We start from the raw sequence: 13,840 nt of genomic DNA on the forward strand, positions 1-13,840 counted from the left end.
AACTTTTTTCATAAAATTTCATGGAGTATTCTTCATCATGTTATGTTGAAATATTGCATGAATATTTTTTTTCTGTTTCAATCTTATGAGATTAATCTTCTTAAAATATTATTTTTCGTATTATTTGGGGGACTGGTCATTTTTTATATTGAAAGTAATAAAATACGAAAGTAAAACTATTTATTATTATAAATTCTTAAAAAACTACATACGGGGTTTAAACATAAAATGGTAAAAACATATTATTAACACTCAAACATAAACATAACTAAACCATATCATTTTTTCATGCATGAAGAAAAAAAATCGAGTTTACGAGATATAAAAAACATTGATCAATAATTCAGGAAAAAATCAAACTCGAAGTCGAACAAATAGAAAAGTGTATATCGATCGATTCAGAGTTAAATTTCTCGTGGTACACTCACTTATGCTTCAGTCTTTTTGTAGCGGACATTCAACGGTTTCGTTTTCAAGCAGAGTTCTGTAGTTTTTTCGCCTGTATCGATACCATCTTGGGAGTGAACTTCCCGCAGTCCTTCTTCAACTTATCGTGCTTGTTCATGAAGTCCGCTACTTTTTTCCAACGTCGGTTGGTTCCTTGAGGCATGATCTTTAGAGCTTCCTCCAAATATTTAATTTTTTCCTGGTTCCATCCCTCTGTCACTTGATGGGTACCGTTGGACGTTATATGCTGAGTCTTCGCTGTTTTTGATTTTTCCGTCGAGTAATCCAGCTTGGCGGCCCTGAAAAACGCTGTTTTACCTTCAATTTGTATTTGGTTGTTTATCTCTCTCAGTTCCACGATGTTCATCGTTTCGCAGATCGTTTCTACGGCCGTTATGTGTTTTAAGTTTTGATCTGGATTTTCGACGAAATATTGGTTTGATTTGCAGACATCCCTCAGTGTTTTACGCTCCTTCTTCAACGCATTTTTCTGGATTTCCCGTTTTTTGCGTTCGGCTTCAATTTTAGCTTTTTCTTCAGCCTCCGCTTTCTCCATGGCCATTTTAGCTTCTTTGACAGCTTTTCGTTCGTCTTCTATCTGTTTTGCGAGGGCAGCTTGTTTTGCCTTCTTAGCCTCCAACTTACGATCCTTCTCCTCCTGTTTGAATCGTAAGATCCTGGGGTCGTTCTTGAAGGCTAAGTCGACCAAACTTCGCAACCTCGCCATTTCTTCCTTCTTCTTCCTGGCTCTTTCGGCCTTGTTTAGCTTGTCCGCTTGTCTCTTCACCTCGCGACCCGAACAGGCGTCTTTATCTTCCAAATCCTCGTAAGAGAACTCCCGCCACGATTTAAAATCGTACCAGAAGTTGTAAAAATTCTCGACTTCTTGGATGGTCGATCGGGGACCGCCGATTTTAGGCACGTTTTTATTCTCCGACCATCTACTGTTCAGCTCGAAATAATATTTGCAAGTTCCATAGAAATCTTTTTTTAAATCGTGGCTGCTCGGTAGTGCGTCATCGAACTCCGGATCGACTGAGTCGTAGGATTTTCTTCTCTTCGGGTCGCCCAGGGTTTCGTACGCCATCGTGATGCAGGTGAAGTAGTCATCGCTCACTTTTATTTCGGCGCCTTTAGCCTTACGTTTATCTGGGTGGTGACGCAAGACCTTTTGCCGATATGCAGAACGGATGGTTTCCTCGGAAGCGTTGTATCTTAAAGTCGGGATGCCCAGGACGCGGTAGTGGTCCTGTTGCTTCCAATCCTTGGGATCCAAACTCCTGAGGTACTCCAAGTCGTCTGTGTACTCCACTTGGTCGGGTTTTAACTCGCGAACTTGATGCGGTAAGAACCTTAACACTTTCACACCGGCAGTATTTCGTTTTAATACGTACCGATACCTAACTGCAACGGTTGTACAACTATTATTAGATTGAACCATGATGAAAATATTTAGACTGGTATCGAATATGGGACTTCAGTAAAACCAATTCTCGCACTGTGTAGCTAACACTGAAGAAATGTACCAAGAGTTCGAGGTTTTATAGCAAAATTGGACGTTTGCGCAGTGAATTTTGGACAATTACCTATGAGACCCCTGACTCAACTTTTTCAAAGAAGAATGGACCAAATTGAAAAAGTGTCCGAACGATTTATTGGCCCTAATGACTTTTTCATTACTTTCTCCGAAAGGGTAGGTACGTTATCCGTTTTTAATAGGGAATTCAAGGAATTTGGGCTACGTATTTAGTAAATGGTGACGGATAAGGAGATGAGGGTCCTTCTAAAGTACCGGCTTAGGAAACGGTTTTGACGATTTGAAAAATAATTCTGGGGGAAAGTTATATTGTAGCTTTGCATATTCATCGAGAATTCAATGAGTAGGTACTTGCATTCGCTCGCGTTTATTCGTTTAAAACGTGAATGTTACATTCTTTATTCTAGGACATCTATAAAACAACTGACGTAGGTACATATGCGAAGAAAATATGTCTCTTCTTTATCTTTATACACCCATACATTACAGTGAATTACTCGTTTTGTTGAAATGTGGAACCATTTCACAGGTGAGCGAATTAAGTTTAATCAATTTCGGACTTATGAATTTAAAACTGAATAACTGATATTGATGTATCGGTATATCTTGTATTTCTCTATTTATTAGTGGCTCAGCTTGGAATAACGGTGCCTTTTTATGCGGGTAACCCAAATGAAAGGTATAGAATTTACATAAAATATTAGAAGATTTATTTTCGTTCATTTATTCTTCGATATAAAATTGAAATATTAAGGTGATTACAATCATATTCCATAAGGATAAACAGAATAAGAACTGATTGGAGAAAAAAATCATCGAAGCCTATTTTAAATACTGGGTAAATAAAGAATAAAGCGCTCAAATCGCATATTCTCGTTATTTACTATCTTGTAGGAAGTTTTTTAGGAAAGTTATCGTATAGATAGAAGTCAATATTTTTTTTTAATTAGCTACGCAATTTTTCCTAATCAATTGAGGAGTTTTTCATGCTCCTTCTACGAGAGGTAAGGGTAGATTTTTAACAGGCCTTGTGTCAGAAATGAAAGACTTTTTGTTGCTGATTTGGCCATTGATGCATATTCTGTAAAAAGAGCAACTCTCCTAAATCTCGGAATTTCATCGATCTCGGGGCAGTGGCGGTTCTAGGAGTGATTTTGGGATGGGGGCATAATTTTATATTTTAAATTTTGTAAGATGTTTGTTGAAATGAAAGTAATTTGTATATCTTTATAATGGTTCCCCCTTGGAACCGCCCTTGCTTCTGGTTTTACCGGAAACAACTTTCGTTTTTTGAATGTAACACGCAGATTTTTTATTCATAATCCGATGACTCATTGAATTCCGAATCGCTTTTATGTTTTATGTTATGATTCAATAGAGAATTGCACCCTAGAGAGCTCTTCGGAGTCAACTCGAAAATGAAAAGTGGAAAAACAAAAAAAATTATTTTCTCCTGAACTGGGCCAGATATTTGAAATTTTGGTATGAAAATATAGGTTTTCGAACACGCTGAATCTATTGAGAGCAATTTCGCAAGCCTATCTTTCTTCGTTTAGATTTTCATCTTGGAAATGGCATTTTTCAAAAATTGCAATTTTCAATCTGCGATATCTCCCGTTATATTCGTCTGATCCAATTGGGATTTCCGGTTTTATAATCAGCGTTGCCGAGGCTTCCACCCCAGCACAAAAACTCGATTTCGAAAATCTCGATTTTTTGGGTCAAAAATGAGCAAGGGGTTAGACCCCCCTAAAATGACCTATTTTCTACTCTGTCTGAAAATCAGGATGATCCACTATTGTCTTGGGATAAAGAGTGCATGGAATTTGTTTTGAAGATTCCAGAAAACCAAACAGTTGATGATTCGATAGAGAATTGCATCCCAGAGAACTCTTCGAAGTCAACTCGAAAATGAAAAGTGGAAAAACAAAAAAATTCATTTTCTCCTAAACTGAGCCAGATATTTGAAATTTTGGTATTGAAATATAGGTTTTCGAACACGCCGAATCTATTGCAAGCAATTTCGGGAGCCTATCTCCCTTCGTTTAGATTTTCATCTCTGAAATGGCATTTTTTCAAAAATTGCAATTTTCAATCTGCGATATCTCCTGTTACATTCGTCTGATCCAATTGGGATTTCCGGTTATATAATCATAGTTGCCCAGGCTTCCACCCAAGCACAAAAACTCGATTTCGAAAATCTCGATTTTTTGAGTCAAAAATGAGCAAGGGGTTAGACCCCCCTAAAATGACCTATTTTCTACTCTGTCTGAAAATCAGGATGATCCACTATTGTCTTGGGATAAGGAGTGCATGGAATTTGTTTTGAAGATTCCAGAAAACCAAACAGTTAATGATTCGATAGAGAATTGCACTCCAGAGAACTCTTCGAAGTCAACTCGAAAATGAAAAGTGGAAAAACAAAAAAATTCATTTTCTCCTAAACTGAGCCAGATATTTGAAATTTTGGTATTGAAATATAGGTTTTCGAACACGCCGAATCTATTGCAAGCAATTTCGGGAGCCTATCTCCCTTCGTTTAGATTTTCATCTCTGAAATGGCATTTTTTCAAAAATTGCAATTTTCAATCTGCGATATCTCCTGTTACATTCGTCTGATCCAATTGGGATTTCCGGTTATATAATCATAGTTGCCCAGGCTTCCACCCAAGCACAAAAACTCGATTTCGAAAATCTCGATTTTTTGAGTCAAAAATGGGCAAGGGGTTAGACCCCCCCCCTAAAATGACCTATTTTCTACTCTGTCTGAAAATCAGGATGATCCACTATTGTCTTGGGATAAGGAGTGCATGGAATTTGTTTTGAAGATTCCAGAAAACCAAACAGTTGATGATTCGATAGAGAATTGCACTCCAGAGAACTCTTCGAAGTCAACTCGAAAATGAAAAGTGGAAAAACAAAAAAATTCATTTTCTCCTAAACTGAGCCAGATATTTGAAATTTTGGTATTGAAATATAGGTTTTCGAACACGCCGAATCTATTGCAAGCAATTTCGGAAGCCTATCTCCCTTCGTTTAGATTTTCATCTGTGAAATGGCATTTTTTCAAAAATTGCAATTTTCAATCTGAGATATCTCCTGTTACATTCGTCTGATCCAATTGGGATTTCCGGTTATATAATCATAGTTGCCCAGGCTTCCGCTCCATCACAAAAACTCTATTTCGAAAATCTCGATTTTTTTTGGTCAAAAATGGGGGTTAGACCCCCCGAAAATGACCTATTTGCTACTCTGTCTGGAATTCATGATGTTCTATTACTCTTTTAGGATATAGAGTGCATAGAAATTCTTTGTATAGATAGTCATTATTTCCCTTTTATGCTAAATTGCCTCAAAGATGTAAGTTTGTAATTTAGGTACCAACGTATATGTACAAGTTGAGTCTTTGACTCGTACAAAAATTTCAACATAATGTTCTTGATGTCAAAAGAAACACTTTTGTTCTTAGACATTTTTTCCGAATCGGCTCGTTTTAAAAGAAACGGACTGTTGAAAGAACATAACAAATATAATTTTTATTTTTCACAAATAGTTTTATCAGAATGAATTTCGGAATATAGTTTCTCATTTATGTGATGAATCTTTTTCGATCAAGATATCACCCACGTCTTCCAGTTTTCTTATCATGACCATTACGTACCAAAAAAGTACTAAAAATTCAAAGAACCCAACTCGTGAAACTAAGTTGGACGCTATCTAATGAATATTTCAACGTTTTGTAAAATAAATAAAAGTGTTCTTCATCTTTTCGCGTATAATAAGCCGTTTTCGTGTAATTTGATGTTCAAAAATGAAAAATATCTGTGAAATTCGAAAAATTGGGTGCTGTTTATAAGATTCACAGAATGGAGGGTGAAGTGCCACAAATTTAGCTTATTATTCTGTAGATACTTACAATGGCTATATCTTTTTATCAGAACCCAATAGGAAAAAATTGTATAGAAAAAAGTGCTTCTTTTTACCTCAAGGATCTACTGTTAAAATATTTGTATGAGGCAAAGACTCATAGTAGTTGTGCTTTTTGAATGACGATTCGAATTAACTAACTATCTAATGAATATTTGAACATTCTGTAAAATAAAGGTATTCCTCATATTTTTCCGTATAACACTTCGTTTTCGAGTCATTTGATGTTCAAAAATTACAATGTAAATATCTGTGAAATTTGAGAAATTGGGTACTTCGGCTAAATACAACTCTGATGTTCAAAAGATCCTCAGATGTGAAGGTAATTTTGTTTTTCCAGATCATTTTAAAAACTTAGAATGGCTATATCTTTTCACCAGGTCCGAGAAGGAAAAACTGGTATGCGAAAAAAGTGTTTCTTTTAACCTCGAAAATCTATACTGTTAAATGATTTGTACGAGTCAAAAACTCACCCTGTACCTATATATTTTTTTGAAAAGCAAGTTATTTCTGCATTCGTATTTAAAATTACGAAGTTATTCTTTTCCACCCTCTGTACGAGGGATTCAATAAAAATGAATATCTATAGGGTAGTATTCCCAGTGAAAAATTGCCTGAAGAAAGTTTTTATCGTTTTCGAATATTTCCGAAAATGAAGGCGTGATGGAACATTTTCGAAATCGTCAAAATATCAAAATTTTGTAAGTTATATCTTCAAGACAAATGAAGATATCGTGAAGCGGTTTCCATTAATGGACTTTTCACGAAAATCGAGCCCAGGACATCTCTCAACTTTTTTTCCTATCTAATCTAGAAGAACCAGAAACAGCTAAAATCAAACAATTTGGAATACTCTGTATATATTATCTTGAATACGCAGTTTCACCCAACAATCGATCCATCGGTTCGCGAACCTCGAAACATGGTCGGTCGGTGGGCGCACAAACCTCACCCGTCGTCCGCGGCTTTGATTCATTGTCCGCCGGACTAGACGACCGCGGGTCTATAATACCGAGCCCGCCGCTGCGTGGCCGTGACGTCCATTACGAATTCTTTATGACCTTCCCCCTCGATGCATCGGCAGACGGACGGCCGGGCCATTTGTTGCTCCTTTCGCTCGATGCCGCTCAACCCGAAGTTTGCGGATCGTCCACGGCTTGTCGCTTATCGCCCACGTATCTGCCGCGGCAGGTACGAAAGATGAGATTTTGAAATTCTGCAAGGTGTTTGTTGATATGAAATAGGTATCTATATCTCTATAAGGTCCGTGTGCACCGACTTATTTAAGGCGAGATCAACGTTAATACTCGATTATTTCTGTGATTTCTATAGCAGTTACCATCATAACAATCACAGAATTAACGTTAACTCTGTCTTAAATAAGTCCGCGCACTCGGGTTTGATTGTAATATACGAGGATGAAACTCCAGATCGCCTGGTGATAGAATGCCTTGCAAACTCAAGAATTCTTCGAATGTTCATAAGAACTCTGCATACTCTCTAGAATGAAGGCTATAGGACATCAACAGCGGGTTTCGCAAGAATTTGATTGCCCGATCAACGGTTTGACAGACGATTTCCAAAATGAAATCACTGGGACTCTTCCATTTCTGAATATATTGAAGAAGTACCAATGGATAATCATTAAATAGATGTGTATGTACGAGTATGCATTGATATGTAGTTAGCCTAGAGAAACTTGGAGGATCGGGGAGGTTACCTCCTTGAAGCCAGCCCAGATACAGAGTTCATAAGAACTCTGATCATCAAGAGCGGGTTTCACAAAACTTTGATTGAACAGTGATTGAAATCACTGGAACTCTTTCATTTCTGAATATATTGAAGAAGTACCAAGAAATAATCCTTATAGATGTATGTACGAGGAAGTTTTGAGATGTAGTTAGCCTAGACCAGTTCCATGCATAAAAAAATTATGCTTTACCATACCAACGAACAATAACTAATTAGAAGTGTCAGTGTGAAGTTTGAGGTCAAAAAGGTAAACCAGAGTTACGCAATGAATTGAAAGAAAGAAGATGTCCAAAGAAATTATGAAAATCGAAAAATTAGAGTATCGAGCCATCATCAAGTACCTGAATTTAAAAGGGTTGAGACGTAAGCAGATTTACGAAGACATGCTTAATACCCTTGGTGACCAATGTCCTTCGTATGCGACCGTGAAAATTGGAGTGCTAGTTTCAAAAAAGGTAAATTTTCCATTGAAGATGATGACCGATCGGGAAGGCCAGTTTCTACCGAAAATATCGATGCAGTTCATGACATGATTTCATCAGATTGTCGAATTGGGCTAAAACGGACATCTGAAGCACCGAATATTTCATACGAACGCGTTCATCTTATAGTTCACGTCAATTTGGACATGAGAAAAATTGCTGCAAAATGGATCCCCAAATGTTTGAAACTTGATCAAAATCGTGCAGGGGTAGAAGCATCGCGTTCGATCTGTGCTCGATTTGAAAACGATGTAGACTTCTTAAACGGAATGGTTAACTATGGATGAGACTTGGATACATTTCTACGATCCAGAAACAAAGCAACAATCGATGGAATGGCGACACTCTGGTTGTCCAAGATCTAAGAAGTTTCGTGTCCAAAAATCTGCTGGAAAAGTTAAGTTTTTTGAGATTGCCATGGAGTAATCATGATTGATTTTTTGAATAAGGGTAGAACAATAACCGGGGATAACTATTCGACATTACTGACCATTCTACGGGAAAAAATTGAAGAGAAACGACGCAGAAAGCTATCCAAAGTTTAGTTTTTGCAGGACAACGCCCCTGCACACATATCTCATGTTGCCATGCAAAAAATTCGTGATTTAGGGTTTGAATTACTAGAAAACCCCCCTTCATCACCAGATTTGGCTCCATCCGACTATCATCTCTTTCCTCAACTGAAAAAAAGTTTAAAAGGTGGTAAATTTTCTTTCAACGAAGAGTTAACAAAAGCTGTGGAGGTCTGGTTTGCGGATCAAGAATAAACATTTATTTGGAAGGTCTAGATACGTTTCAGGTTCGCTGTAATCAATGTATCCAATTGAGAGGAGAATATGTTGAGTAATAAAATATTTTGACAATGAAATTTTGTTTGGTTCTATAGTAGGCTAAAAAATTTTCAATATATCCTCGTAATGTAACAAATTCTGCTGTGCCTGTTTTTTTTCAGGTTTATTCTGTTACAGTGACGCGTTAAGCCAAAAACAATCAAGGGCTCCTTTAATTTGGATCAGTATAATTCTTGCATTTAGAAGAATGACATCCTTAATTCTAATTAACAACCCTCGTCCGAATTCAGGGGTTGTTTCAAGCTCTTCAGAGCGAGCCAAAAATTGGAATTACCAAACAATCGCCCGTCAAACCACGCGGCCAAAACTTTCAGAAACTTCCGAGACCCCCACGCGCCTAACTCAACCGATCGACGAACTTAACGAGATGAGTAACGAGCGTCCCGATTAAATCCAAACAATTCTCGAAATACTCCTTGGTGTAATCGAATCAAAACCGAGTTTTGCAACTTTGCCAGAGACGTGCGAGTTCACGCGGTCGCCAAGGAAACGGCCCCTCGGCCGATTTTCCGAACTCCATATCTCGCTTTTCCTTACGTCGCCGTTTTCCCCCTGGCGAGACCTCATTCGAAGACGCTCGGGAGGCTTAGGACGCAATTTCGGTACGTCAAATTGATCGTAAAAAGGAAGCGGATATGTTCGCCGAAACGGTATGAGCGATTAAGGTTATGTTGCACGGATAATCTTTTATTTACGGATAATCTAATTTTGCAGAAATGAATACTAGAGACAAAAAAAAGATCTATATGTACGAGGATATTGATAGATATTGAAGAATTCTTAGCCTACTATAGAACCCTTAGAATATGTTCTAAGATAGAACCAAACAAATTTCAATATCAAAATATTTTATTACTTATAACATAATCTCCTCTTAATTGGATACATTTATTACAGCGAACCTGAAACGTATCTAGACCTTTCAAAAATATGTTTCTTCTTGCTCTGCAAACCAGACTCCCACAGCTTTTATAACCTCCGCGTTGGAAGAAAATTTACGAACTTTCAAACTTTTTTTCAGTTGAGGAAAGAGATGATAGTCAGATGGAGCCCAATCTTTTGAATAAGAGGGCTGCTCTAGTAATTCAAACCTTAAATCACGAATTTTTGGCATGGCAACATGAGATTTGTGTGCAGGGGAGTTGTCCTGCAAAAACAAAACACCTGTAGATAGCTTTCCGCGTCTGATCTCTTTAATTTTTTCATGTAGAGTGGTCAGTAATGTCGAATAGTAATCTCTGGTTATTGTTCTACCCTTATGCAAAAAATCAATCATGATTACTCCATGGCAATCCCAAAAAACTGAAGCAAGAACTTTTCCAGCAGATTTTTGGACACGAAACTTCTTAGATCTTGGAGAACCAAAGTGTCGCCATTCCATCGATTGTTGCTTTGTTTCTGGATCGTTGAAATGCACCCAAGTCTCATCCATAGTAACAATTCGGTTTAAGAAGTCTACATCGTTTTCAAATCGAGCACAGATCGATCGCGATACTTCTACCCTTGCTCGCTTTTGGTCAACATTCAAACGTTTGGGGATCCATTTTGCAGCAATTTTTCTCATCTCCAAATTGACGTAAACTATATGATGAACGCGTTCGTATGAAATATTCAGTGCTCCAGATATCCGTTTTAGCTCAATTCGACGGTCTGATAAAATCATGTCATGAACTGCATCGATATTTTCGGGGACTGACACAGAAACTGGCCTTCCCGATCGGTCATCATCTTCAATGAAAAATTCACCTCTTTTGAAGCTTGCAGTCCAACTTTTCACGGTTGCATACGAAGGACATTGATCACCAAGGGTATTAAGCATATCTTCGGAAATCTGCTTACCTCTCAACCCTTTTAAATACAGGTACATACTTGATGATGGCTCGATACTCCAATTTTTCGATTTTCACAATTTCGGTGGACATCTTCTTTCTTTTACTTTATTGCTTAACTCTGGTTTACTTTTTTGACCTCAAATTTCACACTGACACTTCTAATGAGTTATTGTTCTATGGTAACGCAGTATTTTTTTATGCATGGAACTGGTCTAGGCTAACTAGATATCAATACATCCTCGTATAATAGGTTAAAAGTCAAAGACTTGCCCTGTTCATGTACAATAATGTACAATATCTAATACAAAATACAAAAAACATTCTGATGTGCATGAACCTTGAACGTTGCAGAGCAACTCCTCGTCAGATTTGTATATCAAATTCTTTTCCAGAATATCAAATTCTCCGTTACCTGAAACAGCTTTCTTGCAGGAGCATGCTCGTGAACAACTCTTCCTCTCGCACCCACTGAACGCGTGAAGAAATAATAATAGTTTTCTTGCGTTTTTGATTATTTAGAGTCGTTTTGACTGTAAACAAAGTCTGCTGTCGTTTTCCTACCTTATTTTTTCGAATTCTGCAATCCATTTTGAACTAGACTCGGCTATAGGATTGCCAAAGTTGAAAACATGTGTATTCGTCCACGAAAACAGATGAGAGGTATAATTCCGAAGTTTCTTGGTTCCCGTAAGTTGAGCCCAGGCAGAAAGTGGTCGCAAACTTCCATATTTTTAGATGCCCTCCGTCTTTTGAAACCATTTCCAGCTTGTTAGCAATTTTCAGGAAGCACGGTACTTTTTCGACCTAATTTAGGTAAGAAATCGATCAAAATTTGAGAAAAACCGACGGTAAAAAAAGGGTAATAAAAATATAACGAATTGTACCTAATGGTCCTAATTATTGAATATTATTGTCGAAATGGTGTGACTTTCTCATCCTCATTGTGTGAAGCTGTCTATAACTATCTGCCGAACTCAGATTATTAACATTCAGTCTTCTTCAACGTGATCAAATTGTCGTTAAATGCCAATTTAACATCACAATCTTCGACAACTGGATGGAATTTTGATGAATTGTCCATTTGTTATTTCCAGGAAAGTGGTTTAGGTTAAGAGAATACACGATTGTAGAACACAATCGAGTATTGTATCTAACACAATCGTGTCTAATAAGCCTCGGGTTTATTGTGCTCATCCTTCTACGAAAGGACACAAAATTGTAGAATCTGAATATATTATTGTTCCTTTCATCATACCAGCTTCATAATCCTTGTTCTATGAAACGAAAAACTTGCGAAATCTTTTCCAAAAACAAAGAACCGTGAAAAACACGTACTTATTTGCATTTTTCAAATTATGCTACTGTTATTTATCGTTGAAAAAACGTCGGAAGATCGTTGAACTTTTCTGTTGAGGAAAGAACCGACATTATTATAGCTGATAAATCGAAAAGTTGTGTTTTTTCGATTGATCTCCAATATTTCTGTAGATCTTGCCGAGCTCTACTCAGAACTGAAATATCTCTTTAAAATTTTGAATTTTGACATTATTCAGGCGTTTTTTCCGTGTTTCGTGCATTATATTTATGGTTTCATCCATAGACAAATAATTTATTTATTATCAGACTATGGTTTCACCACTGAACACATTACTTAGTAGTTGAGGCGTTCTCTGATGAAACCATAGTCTAATAATAAATAAATTATTAGTCTGTACCATAAATATAATGCACGAAAAACGCCCGAATAATGTCAAAACTCACTACGAAAATTCAATATAAATTTTCTTTTATATATATTATCACTTGGATTTGAAGCCGGGGACATTCCAAGGATAGTAAAATGAAAATGAAATGAAATGAAATGAAGCAACCGAAAGGCACAAATATGATTAAAAAAAACCTTTCCATTGAAAGACTTTTTTCTATTATTTACAAGGTTGGCAAACGTTCCTAAACTCGTCCATTGAATGCGCATTTATTTCGTACATGTCACAAAATAAACGTTTACGTCACCTATAGTCCATTCAAGAATGATTGTCATGTCGGTTGGCTATGGAAAATCGAATTTAAGATGGTAAGAGCCCATAAGTTAAGATTTTGTTTTACGGAATTAAGGTTGGTATTGTGAATAAACAGTGAGCTTGTGAATCTATGCACTGAGCCGCTGATTGACGATATAATTCGAATGTTGTGGTGCTGCTTATGTCCTTAATTTATTCGTACAAATTGGAAATATTATTGTATTAATTCTGAATGCCGATTAATATGCTTTGAATTTGAATATTTCGTCTTTTCAAATGCTTTTCTAGGTTATATTTATATTTTCCAGTTCTGTGATTAAAACTACAGAAGTTATTGAAGCTCTTCTGTGACCAAATATTGAGCTACGCCTGGGCTTTCAAGTCCAACTAGGATTTCAAACCTTTTTGAATGGACTATACTTCAATATCTACGTCGTTTCATCAGTTGTCTTCCACCTTTTGTTGTAAAATATTCTGTCCACAGATCACAGAAACAAGGTTCTTTGATCTTGTTTCTGTGATTCTGTCAACTTTTCCTTATCGATGACAGTTCCACAGATCACAGCCCTAACGGCCGATCATATTCTAAACGCCAACTCTCCGGCTACTATGCAACACCCAAAGCTCCACGTAATACAAAGGACCCCGAGCCGAGCGAGTTACCTCGACACGAACCCACAAAACCAGGCATTATTTTCAAAATACCCCTCGTCCTTCGCGCTCATTATGCGTCTTTCCGTTCCCGCCGATAAAACAGTACGCTCGGTCGGTATGCGACGTTGCCGGTTCGCGCCACGTCGAGACCGCGACGTAGCGATATCGATCCCGTCTCGTGGCAGAGGCAGCGACTCGAGAGAGCCGCGTTTTCACGCCGTGGATTCCGGTTTCGTCTCGTTATCTTGGCCGTCCGTTCATACGCGGTTTGTCGGGGACGGTTCTACGTCGCTAGGGATTCGTTTTGTGATATTTGATGGGATTAGACTGGACGTCG

General features: G+C 37.5%; 3 protein-coding genes across 3 annotated transcripts in view; 1 reads left to right on the forward strand and 2 right to left on the reverse strand.

The window, feature by feature from the left end:
• Window positions 1–13,840, reverse strand: part of LOC123319817 (protein suppressor 2 of zeste-like) — a 114,654-nt gene that overhangs the window by 58,883 nt on the left and 41,931 nt on the right. The gene's annotated exons all lie outside the window — the stretch shown is intronic.
• Window positions 473–1,888, reverse strand: LOC123321115 (dnaJ homolog subfamily C member 2-like). The gene has a single exon (XM_044908617.1). The coding sequence runs from the start codon at window positions 1,886–1,888 to the stop codon at window positions 473–475; it is 1,416 nt and encodes a 471-aa protein (XP_044764552.1).
• The window catches only part of LOC123319815 (polycomb group protein Psc-like), a 129,863-nt gene continuing 118,512 nt past the window's right edge, over window positions 2,490–13,840 (forward strand). Inside the window, exon 1 of the mRNA XM_044906764.1 lies at window positions 2,490–2,513. The gene's annotated coding sequence lies outside the window, so the exon portion shown is untranslated. The remainder of the gene's footprint in view (window positions 2,514–13,840) is intronic.

The sequence above is a fragment of the Coccinella septempunctata genome, chromosome 9 (genome assembly GCF_907165205.1).
Source record: "Coccinella septempunctata chromosome 9, icCocSept1.1, whole genome shotgun sequence".
Classification (NCBI taxonomy): Eukaryota; Metazoa; Arthropoda; class Insecta; order Coleoptera; family Coccinellidae; genus Coccinella; species Coccinella septempunctata.